Source organism: Chroicocephalus ridibundus, chromosome 9, assembly GCF_963924245.1.
Source record: "Chroicocephalus ridibundus chromosome 9, bChrRid1.1, whole genome shotgun sequence".
Taxonomy (NCBI): Eukaryota; Metazoa; Chordata; class Aves; order Charadriiformes; family Laridae; genus Chroicocephalus; species Chroicocephalus ridibundus.
The window spans coordinates 14,355,837-14,368,209 of record NC_086292.1 but is presented as its reverse complement, the minus strand read 5'-3'; the positions used below and the strand labels follow the sequence as shown (position 1 = coordinate 14,368,209).

At 41.5% G+C, this 12,373-nt stretch overlaps 1 protein-coding gene across 1 annotated transcript in view; it reads left to right on the top strand.

Moving 5' to 3' along the window:
• CAPN6 (calpain 6) overlaps positions 1-12,373 on the top strand; it is a 67,133-nt gene that overhangs the window by 32,670 nt on the left and 22,090 nt on the right. Inside the window, exons 4-6 of the mRNA XM_063347258.1 lie at positions 7,383-7,514; positions 7,983-8,191; positions 8,590-8,782. Of these exons, the coding sequence (XP_063203328.1) occupies positions 7,383-7,514; positions 7,983-8,191; positions 8,590-8,782 (534 nt within the window). The remainder of the gene's footprint in view (positions 1-7,382; positions 7,515-7,982; positions 8,192-8,589; positions 8,783-12,373) is intronic.

Genomic DNA, 12,373 nt, shown 5'->3' with positions numbered 1-12,373 from the left:
TCCCAAATAAATGCTTACAGCACGCCTGCAGACTGACTGCATACGTCATGTGCAATGAGTCTGACTTGTCTGGGGCCCTTCCCCAGCTGTGTATCCCCTTACTGTCATACGCATTCTAATCTCTAATAATGATTTTGAACTCATTTATGATTGATTTTATTAAATACTAAGAAACAGATTTGTAATGTCCTTATTCCTGCTGGTGGACAGCTCACCCAACAAAAGCTCTTTTGATGTCTGTGCTCACTGTAATAAGTAAGTGTTGAATATCGTCCAGCCTTGAGTAGTATATCTACTATAGCTACCTGTTTTTCACAGAGCATCACCATCACAAAACCACAGTAAATTCTTGTAAAAACATTTTATAAGAAAACTTTTGGTTAGTTGCCTGAAAATGGTGTCTTTTCTGATGGAAAACGATTACTTTTTTCAAGAAATTGATATAGAAATTTTTAGCCGATTAAAATGATGCTTTGATTAAATTCTTCTCACCCAAATTATGTCATACTTGTAGTAGCTTTGGAATAGCAGAGAATGAAGTTCCATAGAGGTTGGAATTGCTGATGAGTGAGATCTGGAAGAAAGAAGATACTCCAAAAAAGATGGCAACATTAACATTAAGCACCTCTCCTATGAAGACAGACTGAGGGAGTTGGGGTTGTTCAGTCTGGAGAAAAGAAGGCTCGGAGGAGACCTTATAGTGGCCTACCAGTATCTTAAGGGGGCCTACAAGAAAGCTGGTGAGGGACTTTTTAGGATGTCGGGCAATGGTAGGACTAGAGGGAATGGATTAAAACTAGAGATGGGTCAATTCAGATTGGACGTTAGGAAGAAGTCCTTCACCATGAGGGTGGTGGGACACTGGAACATGTTACCCAAAGAGGTGGTGGAAGCCCCATCCCTGGAAGTTTTTAAGGCCAGGCTGGATGGGGCTCTGAGCAACCTGATCTAGTGGGAGGTGTCCCTGCCCATGGCAGGGGGCTTGGAACTAGATGATCTTTAAGGTCCCTTCCAACCCTGACAATTCTATGATTAGGTACTAGGGGAAGGAGGTGGGAGACAAAGGCCGTTGTCTGGTAAGTTCAGTGAGGAAAAAAAAATGTTATCCTCAAACAAGGCAGCTTTTCTCTAAAAACAAAGTATTATGAATGTACTGCAGTTCTGGACACCATTGTTCTAAAGCACCACAAACTATGAGAGTGCTGCGAGAGGTGGTATGATATACTCCTAAGGGGATCCTGGAAGAACAAAAAGTCTTTCATCATAGTCTTGAATGATTTCTGGGATGAAATGGCAGAGGACTCTTAAGAACTTCAGTAAACACTTTGTTGCTGAGGTTCAGGAGAAGGTCAGCCCTACGGCACATCAGTTGTAGCCTTTCCAGCAAGTGTCAGTATTCTGGATGAGAGCAGCTGTAGCGCTCCAAGGGTCAGGTGAAATCTAGAGGCAGCCAAGATACACACCATGTTGCCCAATGTTTGGGTTTTTTTCTTCCAAAACATTGACTCAGATCCTCCTCAAATACACGTGTCCTGTGGGCAAGGCAAGGCTGAAACGCATGGCCTTCCCTGAGTATTAGTCACCACTAGCCCCAAACTGAAAATGGAAAAAAAAAAACGCTATAAAAATGTCTGTGATGCATTTGGTTTTGTAACAGGATTTATTGGAGAGGGAAGAGACGGAAGAAGCATTTCTCAGTCCCCAAATAACTGAGTTTTCTTTTACACAAGGCTGGAGCAAACTGGCATGCTCTTCCCCTTGCAGATGTACAGTTGTTTTTCTTTTTTAAGCAGTATTGGGCACTGTCTTGCTCTCAGGAACTGGACAATGGTCATGAAGATTACAGAGGAATTACACATCCTGAGTTCAGGGTGTACAGACAGAAACCTGAGGGCTAAATCTTCCTTTTGATGATTTACATGGCATAACAGCACTGATGATAGAGTCACTTCCTGATCTCAGCAAGGGCCGTTTCAGTCAGGGTCGTATCTGACTCCGCTTTTCATTTGATGGAGGTTTCTCTGAGAACTGTCCTCTGAGGGGTTAGAGCTGTGTCATAGGGCATGATTGTAACTTAAGACTTCTCTTTTTTCACTCCATAAGCAGAGTTTTTTCAGGCATAACAAGGTTGCAAAAGGCGTTTTGCATGCATTGAAGTATCTAGCACAGTTGGACTCAGTTATTTTTCTTTTTAGGGCTAACTGCAATTGCCTTGGCAAACAGCCTGATCTGGAGAGCGCTTCTATAAACATGCCAGCACAGCTGGGATTTATTATAGGATAGACAGTGTTTTCTACCTTTTCAGCTACACAACCTCAAAATAAGTGCTGTCTTTGCTACCTTCCTTTAGATGAGGTTGGTTCATAGTTAGCTGTAGCCAAAGCTGAATTTTTGCATCCATATTCAGAAAGAATTGCCTTTCTCCTTGCTTCCCTGCACTGACCTCGCTCTCTACAGGAGTTAACTCAGTATGATATGGGGATGGGAGAAGAGAAGAAAATGGAAAGAATTCTCAGATCTGACATAATTCAAACTGCTTTAAAAAAATTTTAAGGGAAAGGTGAACTGGGCTTAAGTAGATCAGTCTGATAGAATCAAGGAAAATGCCTGTCTCCGTAGGTCTTGTGTGCAAGCAAAGGTAGATTATTTTTTATGTTAGGGCTGGGTTCCTTAAAGGGTGCTGAAGAAAGTGAGCTCTAAATGCTACTGAATCCTTTGAAAATCTTAATTGCAAATGTCATTATTGCTTTTTTCTTCTTCCCCTTCTCTGAATATCTGTTTTTCTGTCTAAGTCAGATGACAGACCCTAATCTATTAAAAAATAATCTTTCCCTTTCTCAGACATCAGAGATGTCTCATAATGTTTTACAGTGCAGCTTCAATTAATGTCTGTGAAGACACATAGCGAGTTAATTAACTCTTTGCATGTCTTTTCCCCTATTTATAACAAATATGGCATATTTTTTAGTTCATGGATATTGGCAATACTTATGCCAAGAGATGCATCTTCAGAGCTAAGGGGAACTTTTTCCTTTAGCCAAATTACTCTAAGATTTAAGGTAGCCACAGCAACCTGAAGTTAATGCGTATAGTTAATCAGTTATCTCCTGTACTTTTCTTCTTTTTTTTTTTAGGGAATCGTGACAAAGCAATATACAAACCATTTCATAGCTCCAGTGGAAGGGGTTTCTGTTGTCTCCTGTGGTTCACGTTGTTTTGAAATTTACTAAGTAAAGAATTTCCTAAGCAAAGAAAAGTTGATGTCTTTCATATTTGTACTACAGTCCAAACATTTTTGTATCTCAGTGAAATTCCTAACTGCAATTTATCAGATCTAAGCAGGTGACTTAGTCTGCTGATATAGATTTTATTATGAAAAATATATTGTGTCAGATACACTAATATGTACCAGCTTGATTTTCTTCCAGCATAGAGTGGGACAGGCCTTGTGACTGAGAGACAAGCAGTAGATCTGATATAGTTTGTCTTTCATAAGACTTTGGCAATATCTGATATGGATTAATTTAAACTTCTGTAATGGGGATGCATAGCTGATGAATAAATTACTTGGAGCACTCTTAGGTGGGCGTAGTATTGATGGAGTCCTACAGAAATCTCCCTTAGTCTGGTATTCTTCACTATTTTCATGTACGGGAAAGCTGTGGGGGACAGACTGGGATAGGATTGCAAGCCAGTTGACAGGGCTGAGAATTCAAACTTACCTTGATGTCTTGGGAAAATACTGTCGAATAAACAGGATGGAATTCAGCATCACTCCATCAATGCAACCAAGTACAGTGTGTTGGTATTAAGTGACTCCATGGGTCAGTTAGGGAGAAAGGATGACTAGAGAGCAAGTCCATATAATAGGATCAGAGGTTGGGTCACAGTCTGAACACAAGGTAAGCATGTGAAGTTCAAGTGAAAAAGACAGAAAAATGGCTCCCCGGCTTCAGCAAGTGAGAGCATTGAGCTCTGCTCAGTGCTGCTAAAGCCTCATTTGGAGTGTGGTGTCTGGTTTTGGGTACCATACTTCAACAGTGATACAAAACATGAAGAACCAGTTATTAAGACTAGAGAAGACAGACTTGTTACAGGTTTTTAGATTATATGAGGGATTGCTGTAGAAAGAAAAGATAAATGACTGTTGTCTCTGTTCACATAAGTCTTGGGCTTGCTGAGCAGTGAAGGAAGCATGTGCATTTTCCCTCATGGGCTGTGTTAATTTGAGGTTAGAGAAGCTTCAGTCACAAGTAGGTTAGGGATAGCCAATTTGGACACTAAACAAGTGTTGGGACTGACTAACCTGTCAAGGTCTCTCCCGCTGTTGTTTGCTGTGATCCCACACTAACTGAGTTTCTTATGTCCAGACTGCTCTGTGTTCTCCCAGTCTGCTCGTTAACCAGTTCATTTACTTGCTCTGTCACAAAGAGATGAACCAATTAAAATCAGAAAAAGGGGGTTGTGAGCCACTTTATTTCTCACAGCATCAGTGGCCGAGAAACACTAAATGCCAGGTATTTCGAGCCTACACAGTGCAGCAAGGATAGGTGACACAAATAGACTTCTGTCATGCAAATATAAGTCTGGCATGAAAATAAGAGCATCAGGGTTTTCAGCAGAACCCCGAACCCCTGTAACCTCTTACCTCACTTTCAGACTCTGTACAGCCTAATTATAGTTCTGCAGATGGTGTTTATTTTATTATGCACATGCGTAAGAGGAGAACTGGGGAGAGCTCTGCATCTTGGATGGTGGAATGCTCCCTGTGGGCATAAATAATACAACAACTGCTTTTATTAGCAGTGTTGTATCAGAAATAGTATGGCTATTATATGTTAATGATGTATAATAAGATCCATTAACTTCCTTTAAACTTGTTCTTGGAAATGTGAAGGTATTTCTCTTTTTTACAGCACCAATGATGCAGGCTGACCCTGAGAAAGGGATTAGGGTTAAACCATTATGTTTGCAAGGGAGGTACTTCTGGTGGAACTCAGAACGGAAGTGCTTAGGTTGCAAGGGATAGAAGGCATCAGGTCTTCTGAAATGCCTGGGCCATATCTCATGACGGTCTCTCTTCCCTGTAATTCCTCTGATGGTAGTTGCCTTGGTCCTCGACTATCCTAAATGATCACTGCATTATTGGAAAAGTGATTTTATTTTTTTTTTAATTTTTTTACATGCTTGGGGCAACCAAAAATGCTTAAAGATGCTCACAAGGACTGCAGAATAATAGATTTAAATAGCCCATTTCCAACTGTATTAGGGGAATTGTGGCTTAGATAGCTAATTCCATCTCAAAAGTATTCCTTAGAATTTTCTATGTGTAAGTGGTGAAAAGCAAAAAGCCCAGAAGAGATCAAACATCTGAAATTAGCTGTAGCTTGCACCTGAGTATTATTATGCATCTCATGAGAGCCACACAGTGACAGTCATCATAGAAGCTGTTATGATGGCTGTAATTAATGACAAGAGAAACAGAGCTAATGTCATTTTCTTGCACTGTTCTTTAGTCTCAGAAGTCCAGGTCTCCCAGACAGTTTAATAAGAAAGGGTTTATCAAGCAGGATCCTGAAGAATTTAGTGACTATGGTGGAAAGGGAGGTGCCGTTTCTAAGTTCTGCTCTTCTATGTTTGCTTTGGACCCCAGTGGTCAGCAAATGCTAATCTCATCCGTATGTCTGGCAGCTGACACATGCTGCTCTCTGTTTTTTTCTCTGAGGGCTGTGAGATGCAAGACACACTTCAATTAAAAAATGACACTTTAATGTGGTTATTTTTAGCAAAGCAAACCAAATAAGAGAAGATACTTGTAATACACGGTAGTGCTTCATTTCTTTCAAAAGCAATGAAAGTTTTGGCTTCCTCTAGCAACAGAAAAGTTTGGACAATTTTAACCCTGAAGGCTCAATTTATCCCTTGTTTCTTACGCTAACAAAATAACATTTTGAAAGGAAAAACAAACTAGAAATTATTATTGCCAGACATGCATGGAAATGGGATGTGAAACTTGAGTCTGCCCAAGCTGGGTCTGGAATATGTGCTACCACCGTGCAGTAAGGGCCAAATAGTCAACTGATTTCAGCCCCTGCAACAGGCAACTTCAGGCACTGAAGTGCTAGCCTGAAGTTCCTGTTACTATTCCATATCAGAACATCCAGGCAGGTTGAGTGAATCTGTCCATGATGCAGATGAGTATCTTGTACATGGTCAGTTTTCCTTGTAGGCACCATTTTGTTATTCAGAATTTTATTATGGTCTGTTAATAAGCTTTGAAATTTCTCTAAGTGAAGACACGTACAAGAAATACTGACAGAAGAAGTGTGTTGTATAATGATAGGTCACGTGTTTACCAAGAGGCATTTAAAATTTCTACCAATTGTTATTTAATGAGAAAAGTGTCATGCCAAAATTACAATCTTCTTAAAGAAAACTGCATTATGCACTGTGAGCTGACTTCAGGCTGCCATCTGCTAAACCAGCCCAGGAGAACAGGCTTTCAGCTCGGCACTAAGGTGGTTCTTTTCTCTGAAAGTAAGTTCAGCTGGCACTGATTTGTCACAGTCTCAACAAAGGGAAGTCTGAGAGGTTTTGACTTGCCCATGGTGTGTAGCAAGGCTTGGATTGCCATCTTGGTATTTTGGGATCATCATCTAAAATTATCAAAGGGCAGTGAGAATCCATGAGGAAGGAGCACAACTCCTTATCCTACTGCTGATAACAAACTGGAAAGACTGCAGGAAATTTGGAGTCTCCTGCCATTTTGAGGCGAGGAGTTATTTATTCTGCATTTCTAATGCCTGGATATAAGATCGTTACCTTCCACAGTGTTGAAATTTAGGGTTATTCTTATACTGTAAAAGAGCAGGATTTCTTAGCGCTGTCTGCTCTTCCATCCTCTCAACCAGTCAGGAAAAGCAATCATTCACATGAGAGTGTCATGAGCAATCACTGAGTTGAAACCAGTAGGTTCCTTATCACTTATGGGACAGTCAGATTACCTGTTTTCTGAAGTGTGGCTTGGGAGGTTCTCCCTGGGACTGCGAGGCCACACACATATCCATTCAGGAGAACACCTTCTACAAAGGACTTCTTGGTAGCAAACACAATACTGATAAAAAATGCACCCCTGTGGCTTTCCTATGTTCAATGATACTTACAGGTGCTCTTTTTAGTGCCTTGATCTTCAGACTATCATTGTACCCCTTGGGAAAGACACAGCAAGGGGCAAGCTGGTGAGCAGCAGTGAGGCATCACAGGAAGAGCCATCTATGCTTTGGTGAGAATCTGCATGTAGATAGAGACAGAGCCAGGAACGCAATGGGAGAGAAGGAACAAGTTCCACTAAGTCTCCAGTAATCTCTGGTTTGCTTTGTTAGGACCTCTGTGAAGATCCCCACCTCTTTGTGAATGGAATCAGCTCCCACGACTTACACCAAGGCACCCTGGGGAACTGCTGGTTTGTGGCTGCGTGCTCCTGCTTGGCTCTGAGGGAGACCCTCTGGCAGCAGGTATGTGATCAACATGCTTGGTGCATGAAATAAAGCTAATAAACCTTGGTTGTTTCCCTGCCTGTCAGCCAATGTTTTTCCCTCTAGGACTAATGTGCCTCTGATGACTGGTGAATTTTGGTGGATTCAAATCTTCCCGTTCTTTAGAAGTTCGTTTTTCATGTTATAAGACCTCCCCACTCCACAGTCCCATTGAGCACCAAAGAAGAGATATAGCAAAGCCAGAGAGTGCAATAAGTTTTGTTTGTTGTTCTGTGCAGATCAGTCTGAAGTTTACTTACCTAAAAGATTCTTTGAGGTGGGACTATGTTTGACTTTGTACCAAATTCACCCTCTTTTTTTACTGCTTTTAAGGTGACCTATTTAAGGTCAAGTGCTCATGAAACTGAATACCAGCATTGTGCATGCTCCAGGGCAGTCTGCCCTCTGAATAAATCTTGGTGAACTTTCCCTTGTATGGTTTCTCAGGTGATTCCAGACTTTAATGAACAAGAATGGGACGCTAAAAACCCAGAGAAATATGCTGGGATTTTCCGTTTCCGTTTCTGGTGCTTTGGAGAATGGACAGAAGTGGTTGTTGATGATCTGCTGCCAACAGTGGATGGGAAGTTGATCTACTGCCATTCCAATGTGAAAAATGAATTCTGGAGTGCATTGTTGGAGAAAGCTTATGCAAAGTATGAGCTAGTTCATTGTCCTTTTAGTCCTCAGTGCTGTCCCTTCTATTCATCTGTTTCTTTTGTCTTTCAGCTCTATCATACTTTCCATATGTTTTAGGTTTGATGCTAGTAGAGAATCTAAAAAGATTGAAAACTCCTTTAATCTGCATGGAGGACGTGAATCGTAAAAGAGTGCAACGCACTCTATTTCAACAGCCCAAAGCCTTAAGGATCATTACATTCCTCTCCTAGAAAGCCAGCAAAATTTTATCTGCAATCTTCTGCTTTGTTTTGTTTTGTTCTGTTCTGTTTTGTTTTCCCTTTGGTTAGACGTAATTATATTACCTGCATTCAAGCCAAATTAGAGCACTTCAAACAGCCACGTGGTGACTGAGAATGTTCTGTGTTATCTCCAGGCTGGCTGGATCTTACGAAGCCCTAGATGGAGGCAGCGCTGCAGATGCAATTGTGGACTTCACCGGAGCAGTGGCAGAATCTATTGATTTGGTACAGGGCAAATATGGTGAGATTATTTCTGAGCAGATGAAGCTGTTTGAAGACTTGCTGAAAGTGCATAAAAGAGGCGGGTTGATCAGCTGTTACATTGCGGTATGTATAGAGAGATGGATTTTAAGAGTTAATTTGAATGAAAAAAAACTGGAAAAAATACCATTATTAGTATAACTATATTGAGTATGTCCTTCATCTGTATGCTTTGGAAAAGCTTGGTATGGAAAAAGCTAGCAAGTTGGCAGTGCTGTCAGCCAAGTACAACTCCATGAGCCCCTAAATACGATCACAAAACCACAAAGCCATTTGTGCTGGCACTTTACTGTGGATCTGAAATGCTATTCTTTCTGAATGGTCACTGTTGTGATTGACCCGAGGTTAATCCACCTCGAATGCCCTAATTTACAGGCCAGATGGCAGCATTTAATTTCTTTATTTCTTAGGGAAATCTGTTTACAGAAAAGAGTTCTGCTGGCACTGAGCTGCTGAGACTTCTTGACTTTGATTGTGATGATGCAGTCACCTCCTCAGTGTAACACTGGAGCTGAGCTGAAAGGCTGAGCTCACTTGGTTATTCAAGTAGTACTGTTTGTTAATAAGACTCCCCATTAGAATTAACCAGCAAAGCTTGGCTATGCTGGCTAATGGGAAGCAGCTAACTCAGGTGCCTATATTAGGAGGCCATGACCCTGAAGTTCCCTTAGTCAGAAGAGAGGGGATGGCTTCTCCAAGGGTGGTACAGGGTTGCCTTCTGGAAGATTTACCTCTGCCCATTCACTTGAGGTGATGGAAGACAGATGAGTATCGGCTCCCAAAGGCTGCTATATGCTTCACTAACCACAGGCATACAAGGGTCTTTGCACAGCCCCTTGACATAGGAGAGAAACCAGTGACAACTAGGCTTAAGTCACCTTCTATCAAAGTCTGCACAGTCAGGCCATGACTCCATAGCACTAAAATTCTCACCATGTCTGAAGCTGTTACCACATGTGGAAGGCTAACAAACTGCCATGGCATCTGAATATTTCCTAAAAGATTACTTTTAAATGATTTTTAAAGTGCGGTCTGCAGGAAAGGGATCATTCTCTAGAAGTTGCGGGGTTGGCATCCAGGTGCACTTCAGCATCTTACTCCCATGTCTTTTGCTTCCAATTTAAGACCTTTAGCTAAGGTCTTATGTGGACTTAGTTAAATCACTTAAACACTTTGCTGTAATTTCCCCATCTGTGAAATGAAGATCATGTTATTGTAGCAATTAACTACTTCATATCTGTAGTATAAGTGCTAAATCCACAATAAACTGGTGGACCTCAAGTGTTGGTTCATTCAGAAATTCTTGTGAGTATCATGGTAGTTGTGGAGTGGTCTAGAACAACAGAAAATCAGTCATGTTTGGGAGATACCTGAGAACATTTTCTGTTCAGCTGGCCCTGGCCATGCACTGCCCTGCACCAGTGCCATGGTACCAAAGAGGAACACGTGGTACCTTCTGGGAGATGAATTTGAACCTGAGAACTCAGCTAGGAAAGAACAGGAGTCCTGAACTGTCCCTCCCAGCAACATCAGGCAACTGCTCAGAAACAAATTCTTCTAGGTCTTTGGTGTTTGTTTTACCTTTTTCACAAAGACTGAATTTTTATTTAGAAAGAATTCCATCTGGTTTGCACAGACCAGGCTAGCAGATCAAACTTCCTGGTGTGAATTGTTGTAAACATTGTTTCTGGGTTGATAGGTTGCTCCCAAATACTAAGGCAGTTCAGTTTCTTATCACGGATCTGGTGAGGAGATAGGCTAAGTACAGGGAGTTGTATTTTAAAAAGCAATTAATTAGACAGTCGTAATGCTTTCACTTCTTCCTGGTATTATATTTCTGCCTGTCAAATTAAACACAGGTGCTTCTAAACATTGATTACGCAGAGGCTGTTCCTGTTGGTTTGACTAGTCTCATCTGCTTTTATCACTTTTTGATAGCTACACACAATGAAGTTTGCTAGGTGTAGAATATTTAATATTCAAGTGGCTTCATTGCTGATGTACAAATATGTCATCATTTTCCTTGGATTACAAAATAGCCCTGAGCTTCACCATTTAGAAATTTGAACAGACAGTAGATGTTTAAATATCTCATTTAAATAAAAAAATAAATGTCTTCAGAATGAGGTGGGGAAGGCACCCCAGCAGTAAGAAAAGCCTGGGGGATAACAAAAGCAGCAGGAGAGGTTGCAGACTCCCATGCTGTCAGGGACTCTTGTTCGCTTTTAGTTGTGAAAAATGCAAGTGAAAGTGTTACATTGGAGAAAGCCCAAACCCATTGGAAATGTCAGCCAGTCTTGGTGTACATGAGCTGATTCTTTAGGAGCTGTTGTCAGTGAAAGGCAAAGAGGTCTTGGTGAAAGTCTCACAGTTACCAGACCATCTGTCAGTTCCAATTTGCTATAAATTTATCTTTTCTTTTTCTTTTTTTTCCCTGATTTCTCATCTTTGGGGACTGAACACTGTTGTATCAGCGCAATACCTGCCTTAGGTGTAGGACCCTGTCTGTTTAGACCAGAGAAATTGTGAAATGGCTAAAAATATCTGAGAAAGTACTATGTGCATTTCATAACTCGAATAAGTCCATCTCTCTCCACCAGAGCAAAGGCTTGCTTGATCATTGTGCTGTTAATTAGGGTATTACAAGTTTACACACAGAGATCTGCACTGAGTCAAATCTTCCGTCCTTGCTGTCCAAGAGAGTGAGTGTCTTAAGGCTCAGTGGGTTATAGCCCAATATAGGTGAGAGAGACTGGATACGACTCAGTGCAAAGAGGCCCATGCTGGCTCCAGCCAGGGTGTGATGAATCCAGAGCCACGATCATTTGGGTTGTTTCTGGCTGAGAAGAAGGGTTGTAGCACTGGCACAGCTTTACTTTTTCCCCTGTCCTGCCTGGGATGTGTTGCTTAAAAGCAGCATTGTACTGGCTTTGTAAAGGGACAGTCATTCAAAGCAACTCCAGCATCTTTATATGATACTACTTTTCTAGTTTTAGATGTACTTAGGACATTATGATCTGGATGCATTAAATGAAATTATGGTCTTTTTCAGAGCTTGGCAATTTTTATATATTATCAGATCAGCTTGTTATGAGATGTCGGTCATCCAGCAGGACAGTTTACTGCCTGATCACTACTGGAAACTAGGCTTCTTATATGAAGTCTATGAGGAGCAAACCCAGTTCCTAAGAAAGCCTGCAGATCTGCCAGTTGCCACATAAGAGAGGCCTGCCAGGTCACAAGTGAGGTACAGGACAGGTTTAACAAATGGCTAGAAAGTTTTCTTGCCTGTGCCCTCTATTTTTACCCACTGCCAGTAGTTCTTCCTGGGTATCAAATTTCCCCCAGTGCAGAAAACAGGCATTGGCCTCATCAGCTAAATCCTTAGGCCCTGCAAAGTGTCCAGTTGAGGACACCACCAGACAGTGCTGTGTCTGAGCACAGTCATCAATATCCAGAAGAGCCGTTTTGTAAAGATGACAAGATTTTGGAAGGGCTGATAAAGGTTGTCCAGTCTTTAACTCTCTGATGCCAGGAGGAGACAGAATGGCTGTAGCAGGCAGTATTCTCCTATGCTCTGGGCTTCTGTCTGCTAGGACTTGTCCAGCACTATCATGCAGAAGATCATACTAGTGAGCCACTAGTTTTGAGCCCCAG